Below are 11313 nucleotides of genomic sequence, written 5' to 3'. Positions count from 1 at the left end.
GTAATATAAACAATGAATTGCACTTCAATTAATCTATTTCATTATTTAATAAAATTTATTGAATTGTAGACAAGATAATAAAGGCATGAGTTGTTTCGACTGGAGTCAGCGTAATCAAACATGGATTACGAAATGGATTGATGAAGCAGAGTCCGATGGAGTACGCGAAAATGGGTAATTACATATTTTAATTCATCTTACCATCATGTACCTTCTAATGTAATTTATCACTGATGCAGATGGTACAACGGTGAGATACTGCCAATGTATAATGAATGGTATCGCGCTAGCACACGGACTCTCCTCACCGGTCCCCCACCATCAAGTCCGACACACCTCACATGGGCCTCAGCTTACCACCGTGACACTTCGGTACTTGTTATATAATTGTAATTAAGAAAATATGTGTTTATAGGCAATATTAATTTTTGTATTCCATTCAGATTGACGAGTTCAGGCAGATCGCACGGGATGCCCAGGACACTTTGAACTTGCGCAACATGGATAGTGCGGAGGGAAAATCCATGGTAAAACGTATTTTTAATACTGCCATTAAAGGGCTTAGGCATCTTGGTTGCAGCTGCCATGATGATGTTGTCAGCCGAGCATTCGACATGCCGGAGGCACCGTCGAACAGACCGAGTATGGTACGTGTGAGCCAGCCATCCGCCACACCAACCGTACCAGTTCCCTCTACCTCGCATACATCTAATCCACGACGCGACTCATCTCTACTAGACCGATCACAGTCCGCACACATATCTCAACGCCATGGCGCCACACAGGTAATAAACTTGCATACATACATTCCTCCTGAACTTACAACAATGACACATTTTTTTCCAATTGTATTAGGAGGACGATCATTTTCCGTCATATCCATCTGGACAACGATTCTCCTACACAGAAGGCGAATACTCGCAAAGATTCAACACTCAGGTATGCGCATATTTAATATTACCTACCAACACGTGATTATTTACATGCGTACTAATGACATGTCGTTGACGTTCGCAGGAATCTGTTGACCCTAAGTGGTCCAACATGGGAGCTGGTTTAGGCCACAATATGCCCCCACTGCGGGGTCGTGACCACATGCAATCGCAATACCCAACTCAGGTTAATGCATGTTAATTACAGAACATGATTAGTGCGTGCATGTTTCTGACGGAGCCGTTCGATACGCAGGAATCTTCAGTCCCGACATGGCCTGATGACGCAGATGGAACCACAATACTACGGCAGCACTTCCCAACAACCTCGCAATGATGTTACCGGGATAGTTGAAGAATTCTTTGGAGGTGCTATTTTCGGTACAGATGCTAGTTTGATTCCCCCAAATCAAGAATCTCAGTTCGTATTTCAGACTCCATCACCACCAAGTGAGACACGTACAGAGAATGAGGAAAATCATTACGGCCGAGGTTTGCGCCAACACCGTGTACCTGGTCGCCTTCTGGTGGTAGGCAGAGACCACCACGCCATCATCGACAAGCGTGATATGTTGACGACTATGGCATTTTACTATTATTTCTATCTATATATGTGAAAGATCGGGATGCCGCCTAGAGGGGGGGTGAATAGGCAATTAAAAACTCTTGCGGATTTATCTTGTAAGAATGCGGAATTAAACTATCGTTTAGTTTACAAGCACAAACCCTAAATATGTTAAACTCAACTAAGTATAACAATAGCAGCTAGAGCTAAGCAAGATAGGCACAAGATATATGTAGCACAAGTGATAGCAACATATATGTACTTCAAGCACGATGGTTATCACAAGAAAAGAGAGCTCGGGTATAGAAATAACCGAGGCACGCGGAGACGAGGATGTATTCCCGTGTTCCCTTCCTTTGCAAGAAGGTACGTCACGTTTGGAGGAGTGGAGGTCCCACGAAGGATTCCCCGCGCCACGAAGGCTCACCCTATTCTCCGAACCACACCCACGAAGGATAATGGCCCTTTCCTTATGGTTAGCTTTTCCTCCGCTCCGGAGATGGCAAGCTCCACAACCACTTCACAAGCTCCACGAAGGAGAAGCCCGGGCCTCTTCACAATCTTCTTGAAGAGATCACCGGAGCACCAACCGCCAAGCCAACTAGGAGGTCTCCCTCCAAGAGTAACAAGCTCATGGTCTCTCACTCGAACTAATCGTGGTGGAGAGCTCAACACTATGCAATGATGCAAAGAAAGAACACTAGAGGTGTTCAAATCCTTCACTCTCAAATCCCACTCAAGCAACAAATGCTAAGATGAGATTGGAGAGGAAGAACAATGGGGAAAGTCAACAAAAGACTCCAAGATCTAGATCCCAAGTGTTTCCCTCACTTAGAGGAGAAATGGATTAGTGGAAGTGTAGATCTAGATCTCCTCTCTTAGATCCCTCAAGAACAAGCAAGAATCATGGAGGGGAACAAGAGAGAGAGCAAGTTCTTCAAGTGCAACAATGGAGGAGAGAGAATAGGAAGAACTAACCCAACCCAAGGTGGAAGAAGGGCTATTTATAGCCCAAGAGCAAATATAATCGTTGGGGAAAAGTTGGGCTGAGTCAACCGTCGAGGAGGCCAATCAACCGGGCCTGGGGCCGGGCTGTCCGGTCCAGGGCCCGGTCAGACCGGGCCACAGACCGGACCAGCCGGTCCAAACCGGTCGGCAGGCCGGACCCCGATCGGGGTAACTTTGTGTCGTCCAGGAGGTCACCCGGTTGGCGCCCGGATGGCGCCCGGTTGGCGCCCGGTTGACCGGTCGGCACGCCGGGCCAGCCGGTTGGGAGGCCGGCTGACCGGGCGGCAGACCGGAACCCGACCGGGTCCCTGACCGGGTGAGCAGGAAAACATGTTATACAAAAACTGTGATAACTTTTGTGTCCGGACCCCGATTGACATGAAACCAATTTTGTTGGAAAGATAACGACGAATAGAACCCCAGGAAATATGGAGACCCCTCACAGAACATTTTAGATGATTTTAGAGAGGGAGTCTCCCATCGTCGAGAAACGGTGAAGACGTCCAAACTCGAAAACGCAATAGAAGATGCATGCGGATTCCGTTTCCGACGAACTTGGGCTTGTTGTAAAGCTAGCAACAAGCTCAAGAACCTGACACAGAGAAACACCAAGAAGCAATAAGGATATGCAAAGTGTGCAAAGGATTGAGCTCCCTAAGACGATGTGATCAAGTTACCCAACCGAAAGCCCCTCTTAATAGTGCGGCTATCTATCCTATAATCCGGTCTCCCAACATCCACCTTGAGACCGGTAAAAGGAAAACGTAGCAAGGCCATACCTTTGCCTTGCGCATCCCGCTTGATCTTGATGATAACTCTTCAAGCTTCACTCAAGACGGAATGCCTCACTTGACCAATGTTGCTTCGTGAAGACTCACAAATGCTCCCCCATATACTATGATGGGAAAGCTCTATTGATGCACATCTTCACATGACCATTATCACCAAATGGACGGCAAGCATCAAGCATTTGATCCAATTGAGATGCTCATCTTGAACTTGCCAAACTAATCCTTGTATCTTCTCATACTCACTTAAGATAGAGCATGGCTAATATTGAGTTCCACATAAGAACTCCATCTTCATTTCATCTTCTTGATCATATCACATATATATCTTCAAATCGATGATCTTGATGCCAATACACAAGATGTATCTTTATTTACATGACATCCATACTTGAATCCAACACATGGAATACAAGTAGAACCTATGGAATATTCCTTCATTCATGGGAGTGATGTTTTGGCACATGGGAGCATATGCTCCCTTTATTTCGAAATGCATGTTAGACACATTTTAAAATGTCAAAAAATTTGAAACTAAAATTTCGCACGTACATCTTCATGTGCTACGCACTCACAAAGTCGTTTTGTGAAAAAACGAGTTGTCGTGTGGCGCGTGTAAAAAAGACAAAATTCGGTGCTAAAACAAAGACTTGTCACAAGATAAATTTTCTCTTTTTCACGTAGACTACAAAAATATCATTTTTTTTCGTGAAACTTGGCGAACACACATATATTATGGAGATGTACATGTACATTTTTTTTCCTAAATTTTTTAACACTTGAAAATATGTTTTTATGGTAGAGGGATCATACGCACCCGAGAGCCGAATTGAGTTTCTGTTCATATAAACTCAATAAAAACATTAGTCCATATGGGTTGTCATTAATTACCAAAACCACACATAGGGGCAATGTACCCTTACAGTATGACCTATGTATGAGACATATTTCTATAATTTCGAATAATTATTCAACAAGTACTTCAAAATAAGATACATGAACATGCAGAAATACGGCTACTCACTACAACGGAATTTAAGATACAACGACAAAGTAAAACGGAATTTAACATATGTAGTTAGTACAAATATATCACTCTACTTTCCCTGCGTCCAGCGTGGCCATTTTCCGGACTTATCGCCGCGTTCTTCTGCCGCTTGCGCCTCGGCAGCTCTTTCCCTTAATCTCTTCCTCTCCGCTTCACGGGCCTCTCTGCGCACCTCTTCCTCTGCATACCTACGTGCAGCCTCATCATCCATCCTCTTCTGATTCATCTCACGATTTCGAGCTTGCTCCGCCCTTAATTTTTGTATCTGTCTCTCTCTTTCTGCTTTATCATTAGCAATAGCCTTTTCGAAACGCTCCTCCTCATGGAACCTTGCCCATGCACGCCGTTGTTTCTCCTCCACCTCGCGGCGTGCCCACTCCGGCTGCTCCTGGTCTATCCAGTGAAACCACATGCAAAGGGGCGGGGGAGACTGCAACACAGATAGTATGGTTAATCAACGAAAATTAATGACATACAAATAATTTTTTTAATCATGCTGTTACAACATACCGCAGGCCTCGAGGACGATGAACTTGTTTGCCTGGGTGGATCATGATCATAGCTCGCGCACATGAAATATTTCATGCCGAACTTATCAGAAATATCAACCACCTCCTTCACCTTCGCAAGGCGGCTGCACCAACACCTCTCTGCTCTCACCCCCGGTGGCAAGCTTGCATTCTTACCCTTCATCGGCCTAAAATCTTGGTCGGAGCAAGGTACACTCATACTCACTTCAATATTTTGCGCACGAAAGAGAGACGCGGAGAAGGCAAACTCGATCCTGCTGTTTTCATTTCTATGCGAGTAAGACGGCTTATATAGCCTTCAATTAGTGTGAGCCGTACCAACAAAGTAGTGCAGAATAATTGGCGCACACTGTCGGTGGTCTATTTGCTGTATCAGTCTGCTTTCGGTGTTTAATTTTCTGTATCGAGCGGCAACGGCTGCCTCCACCGCGCACTTAAGCAGCATCAAAATCAGTGCTATCAAAATTTGATGGAACCTGTCGTCTGTGTGCCTGTCGGCCATTCCCGCGCTTGCTGCAACTGGCCAAAGTTTGTCGCACAAGGCCAGATTCCGCGCGGTCGTCGGCCATCATGGCGGGGCCTGCCGCCACCGGCGTTGGAGGCAGCCTCCACGTCGACCTGCCGCCGCACCGTGGGGCGGCATGGCCCACCAGGCAAACGGCGGCCGGACGGCGAGCAGGGCCGGCTAACGTGCCGCCACAGCCCCTGGCGGCGGGGCCCTGCCGCCACAGCCCCTGGCGGCAAGCGCCACGTGTCGGCTAGGGGCCCTGCCACCACCCAGCAGGTGGTCCTTTTTGTCAATTTCAGTCACATGTGGTCCTTTTTGTCAATGAATTGGGGCAGGTGGTCTCTTTTGGCAAAATTTCGCTGGTAGGCATGATGAGCCCATGCATGCTTGATGCGATCGATGTACTATTACACGTACTGCCGCCTTATTAGATTTTCTCTACAGGAAATTCAGTGGTCGGAGCAATGTATTTTCTGCCTCTAGATCTCTCGCGCGTAGTTGTTTGACATTCTGCAACTCAACCAACGGGAAGTAGCTAGACGTTCATACTACTGCCTCCGATTCATGATAAGTATTGGGCTTTTAGTTCAATTTAGTCTAAACTTCCACATTTATCATGAATTTGAGGGAGTAGTACATTGTGCAATACTACTACTGATGGGTTTTTTTTTGGCCCCAGACCCAGGATGCAGGTGGACTGAGAACGTACGTGTATGTTTCTAACTAGCTAGCAGCCAGCAGTATTGCCAAACAATAGCAGTTCGCTAGGTGGAAGCCTGTTTGGAATTCGAACCGACGAGAACGCCACTAGATAAGATCAGACTGAGGGCGGCATGTCTCGATCGATGGAACAGGATAGCTAGTAGTGCAGGAGAAGGAAAGGAAGCTCGGGAGCAAGAAGCGCATGTCAAGAAGCACAGCATGGCCGGCTTGCCTTCCAATAACCCCTGCCCCCCAAGTACACGGTCGCGTGCTGAGAAGTGAGAACATCGTCCGCACGGCCGCACCCATGCCGGCGGAACCAACACACGTTCCATGCCGACGTACTGTAGTCCTGACCCGTATCGCCCATGCGCGATGAAGGAGAGATCTCCCCGTATCCGCCTCTAGCTAGAGCCCCGCCCGAGACAGAGACGACAGGGCGCATGGATCGGTCATGCATGGGGAGCAATCGGGCGATGATCCAAACCATGTGTGCGCTCGGTTCGGCCGTTCTCCTGTCGCCGTCCACTCCCGCCCGCGCCGTCGGCTAATGGGATCGATCGAGCGAGCGAGCTTTTCCATTTCCCTCGCCGCCGTGATGACACGATGACTGCTCCCGAATTCTCCGATGAGGTTAATTAGTGCGCGCGAGCCGTGGTCGACCGATCGGGTAAAAGCATGCTAAGATGCAATACCGGCCCCATCGAGCACTACCGCTGCTTTACTGCTTCGCCCTGTCTCCGTCGGTCTCGCTCGACCGAAAGGTGGTGTTTTTCGTGTCGCAGTTTGTGGCGATGCATCTCGATTCGTACCGTACGTGTTGAGAGTTGAGACGCGAACGTACCCCCACTGCAATGCCAACCGCCAATACTACTCACGCGGACAAGAATCAACTCCCGCTGCCCAGAAATTAACAAGAACCTTCTAATCACATTTCCGGATCATGCAGGTGTAATGGGGGATGCGAATATCTTGATCTCAAGTTTCAGTAGTAGAGTGAGAAATGACTGAGTTAAGTGAACAAAGCCACAGCTATTAGCCACAGCCACTCCCTTCGCATTTGGATCTCCAATGTCCAAAACGCTACCTCGAGAGATGCAAATAAACTCTCTGCTAGGGTGAGGTTTTTTCGTAATCTTATAACTACAAGGATTAACAAAATATAAAATAGAATTTACTAAATGTAAATGCTAAGAACTCTCAAGTTCATATACGGTTATCCTAACATGACATACAACCTAGGATGGGTAGAGAGTGCACAAACTACCAATGCATAAACTTGTCCTAACATGATAGTACATTCCCACTAGACAATATTTATATTGTTTCTGGTGATTTTTTCTGAACATGAGTCTTCTTTTTTTAGTATTTTTTAAATTGGTAGAAATTCATTTAAATGTTATAAAAAACATAAATATGTCGAATGTTCTAGGTTCTCTAGTATAGGCCCTGCAACATTGTCTAGTGTCGTTGAAAATTATATTAGAGCCATTGTGCATCATAAATTTGGTACCTGTTTCACAAAGCTATCCCCTTTTTAGCATTTAAAAAATGTAAAATTGGAAGTTTTCACTAAAGGTGGAAATGTTATTTCACATTGTTCATTCTCGTGGTACATGGCTTGTTTGTGCCAAAAAAGTTCCATTAATTGTCACGAGTGGTCTTAAAACTCCATTATCATTTGATGAATATGATCGCTAGAATGAGTCTACAATCATGCGACCCTAGTAGTTGAGGATTTCAGGACACCCAAGCGGCGACTGAGCCGCTGCCCCAGCTCATAGAGTCGTCTCCACTTTCCTAAGGCCGCTTCCTCGACACAAATCCATCCCTTGCGTCCAGTGTCACGACATACACAATACTTGATGCAAATGAAACCTCACGCAATAAGAAAACACAAGTTCTTGTAAGCGACGCTCGAAGAGGGAAGAAACCATTATGCCACATCACTCGCTCCAGATATCATCAAGAGCTTAAGTTTTCAGCCGGTGTGTTCCAACATTGTATGCAGAGGAAACGAAGTTCCACAGCAGCGCCTATAAGGAGGAAATTGACGTTTGGAGATGGCGCCATTATCACCAATACCAATCATAGTCAGGTCAATGCTAACTTGTTCTCTCACTAGTAGAGAAAAACTCATTTGGCGCACGAAAAATCCTATCCTGTGGCGCATGGGGATTCTGTGGCGCATTGCCTGCGCCACGGAATATCATGTTTCTGTGACGCACCTTTATCCATATGCCACAGAAACATGAAATTCTGTGGCACATGGTGTTGTGGTGTGTCACAGAAATAGATGCGTCACATAATACATTTTAGGTGCGCCACAGAATTAGTGACATGTATACACGATTTGTACTGTCTGCTGTACAAATATTGGTTTTATACTGATTTTATACAACATTATACAAATATAATATAACAGCTTACTATGCCATCACATTACTTAGAGCCTGAGATACATATAGTGCCAAGTGTCAAAAAATTTACATATAAGTCTTAATTCATACAAAGTTTATCATCTCGAGATACAAATGAAGTGGCACCGGCCGCCGCCTAGACTAGGTTGAAATAGAGTACCGTCGCGACGATGGTGAGCAAGAGCGGGAGCACAACGAAAGTCTTCATCTTTCTCTTGTTCGACTGGTGGTTCCTTCACTTGGAAACCGCCTCCTGTCTAGTTGCGTATCCTTTGTAGCAGTTGCCGCTGAACTTGTGCACATGTTTCTCCCACTTCTCGTAGACTCCTGAAACCCGACCCTCGAACACCACGTAGTATGCCATCTCTATGAACACGAGGCATATTAGTATATAATTCAATGGAAAAATTAGAGGGTTCACATGCATATATGTTCACAAAAATAAAGCAGGGAAATGATAATAAACCTAAAAGATATATAGCATCGATATCACATATGTAAGTTCAATGACAACGACTACAATAGTAATTAAAGTCCAACAACGACGATCGTTTTGAGCTAATTAAGCAAGTTTAGTTTAGAACACAATACACACTGTTCATCGATTGAAAGTAATGGTAGGCACACCGGTCTCAATCAACGATACGTCTTCTCAGCGGCGCCGAGAACGGTTTATACACGATCACCTTGCCTATCTAGGCGTTTTTTTATATCCCTCTTACACAACCCTCTGAGTTGGTGTAAGGGCCCCCTCTTTTGCTGACATCTTCGCTGATTATTTTTGATAGCTTTATTTGGATGTGATGGAAGTCTTCTCTAAGATCAGCATCGTCGATATCTCTCGCCATTTTATTGGACCATTCTCGGATACTAGGTGGCAGATTCATGATCTCTGCATCCCAGAAAAATCCTTCATGCTGCCAGCTGGACTGGTGCCACGGAAATTAGCTATTTTAGTGGCGCATGTGGACTGGTGATTTCTGTGGCGCATGCAAAAGCAGTGCGCCACAGAATAGCCACCCTTCTATAGCTAAATTTCTACTAGTGTCTCCTACCGAGACAAAACCTTAAAATATGGAACACATGAGAGCATGCAGATCGCCAGAACCATATCTCGCCAACTCCGTCGACCACGAAGCTGAATGCACATGACAGCCCGTTATAGCACCTCACGCCATGAGAGGCGGACCGAGGATAAATTTTTGGGCTGTGTTGAGCGTCCCCCGGGGGATCAAATTCCCCGATCCCCCGGGTCGCCGACTGTAGGATGCGTTTGATCAAGATCGTCCACCTCGCGTCAACGCTCTTATAGAAAACAAAAAAGGAAAACCACACCCAGGAATGGATCTGACATAGTGTCTTCCTGAGAATTGCATCGCCCGTCGCCGATGGTCGCCGGAGAACCACCCGGTGGCTTCGTGGAGTCGCCGGAGAACCACCCGGTGGCTTCGTGGAGTCGCCGGAGAGTCGCCGGAGAACCACCCCGTGGCTTCGTGGAGTCGCCGGAGAACCCGTCGTGCGTTGATGTAGCAACCGCATCCAAACTCACCGCTCTGCCTCCCACGCATCCGTGCATGCCGGCGTTGCTCCTTCAATGTCCACCGTCCTTGGAGATCCTGACACGGCGTCGCAGATGCAGCAACAAGGCGGGGGATTGTAGCAACGGATATGATACATGGTAGCCGCGCCGATGTACCTTTGTAGCAGCCCCGGCGACCGCGAGCAGCAACGCCGCCGCGCAATGGTAGCAACTCCGATATAACTTGGTAGCAGCTGCGGTGGCCACTGGCAGCAATGCCGTCGCGCCATGGTAGCAACTTCAGTGCACCTTGGTAGCAGCCTGCCAGCCTCGATGTGAATTGGTAGCAACATCGGCGGCGCTGGCAGCAAGGCAGCCGCGCGACTGTAGCAAAACCAGCCGCCCATCGTAGCGAAACCGGCCGCCTCTGGTAGCAACCACGTCCGCCAGGGCGCTGAATGCACGCCCACCCCTGTAGCTCACCGCCCACCTTTGCAGCAGATTCATGGCGGCGACGTCCTCTGCTAGCTGAGAGCGGTGGACTGGAGAGCCCAGGGAGGCGGGGATGAAGCACTCGGCCATGGGGTAGAGGCAGAAGCGACCTGCACCTGCTCCCCGTCGTCTGCCCCGCCGTCGGCACCGCACGAACTCTGAGTTGTGAGGCGGGCGAACTCTGGTGGGAAACGGGCGCCGAGTTCTGGGTGGGGAATGGGTGGCGACGCGGGCGGGCTATGGGAGGAGAAAGAGCGCGGAGGTATGTGGAGGTGGATGGGGCGGGCGCAGCAGCGTGCAGAGGTGGGCGGCGCGGACGTGCGAAGTTGCAGCGAGTTGGGAACGTGAACGGAGGATGGCGAGGAAGAAGATAAGGCTATTGCTGTCTATTCAAATGGGCCCACCATGTGCGTGTGCCGAACTGCAGCGTGTGGGCAGACGTGGGCAGAGGACCCGGACGATGTAATCGTTGTGATCCCCCGGGTGATCACAAGCGTTTTCCTAAATTTTTATAGGTGGAAAAATGTGATAGGTGGTGCAAATATCATTTCTAAGTGGGGAGCAAATCAATATTTAGCTTAGCATATTACAAGGCATTTGAAAATTGAGTGGGCGCAGCTGCCCCCCACCCCACTCCCCTCCCCCGGACTATAGGCTGGATCCACCCATCGCCATGATCGAGTGGCACGACAATGCGTATTCCGGTAATCTAACCTTATCAACGGTCTTGGCTATATTCATATATTCATCAAAAGATCATGTGGTATACGTGGTGAGCAACTAAATAATTGGTATACAAAA

The 11313-nt window shown here is 47.6% G+C and overlaps 1 protein-coding gene and 1 long non-coding RNA gene across 2 annotated transcripts; one reads left to right on the top strand and one right to left on the bottom strand.

Moving 5' to 3' along the window:
• Positions 1–451: 451 nt before the first annotated feature.
• LOC139830855 (uncharacterized) lies at positions 452–1425 on the top strand. Its single transcript, XM_071819649.1, has 4 exons — positions 452–785; positions 856–939; positions 1018–1119; positions 1189–1425. Exons 1-4 carry the CDS (start codon positions 501–503, stop codon positions 1267–1269), a joined length of 552 nt encoding a protein of 183 aa, XP_071675750.1. The 5' UTR covers positions 452–500; the 3' UTR covers positions 1270–1425.
• Positions 1426–4240: 2815 nt separating this feature from the next.
• Positions 4241–5345, bottom strand: LOC127348428 (uncharacterized). The gene is made up of 2 exons (XR_011744353.1): positions 4852–5345; positions 4241–4771 (listed from the first exon to the last, which is right to left on the bottom strand). It is a non-coding gene; the product is annotated as an uncharacterized lncRNA (long non-coding RNA).
• Positions 5346–11313: the final 5968 nt, after the last annotated feature.

Source organism: Lolium perenne, chromosome 4, assembly GCF_019359855.2.
Source record: "Lolium perenne isolate Kyuss_39 chromosome 4, Kyuss_2.0, whole genome shotgun sequence".
Lineage (NCBI taxonomy): Eukaryota > Viridiplantae > Streptophyta > Magnoliopsida > Poales > Poaceae > Lolium > Lolium perenne.
This window is presented reverse-complemented; position numbering and strand designations above follow the sequence as displayed.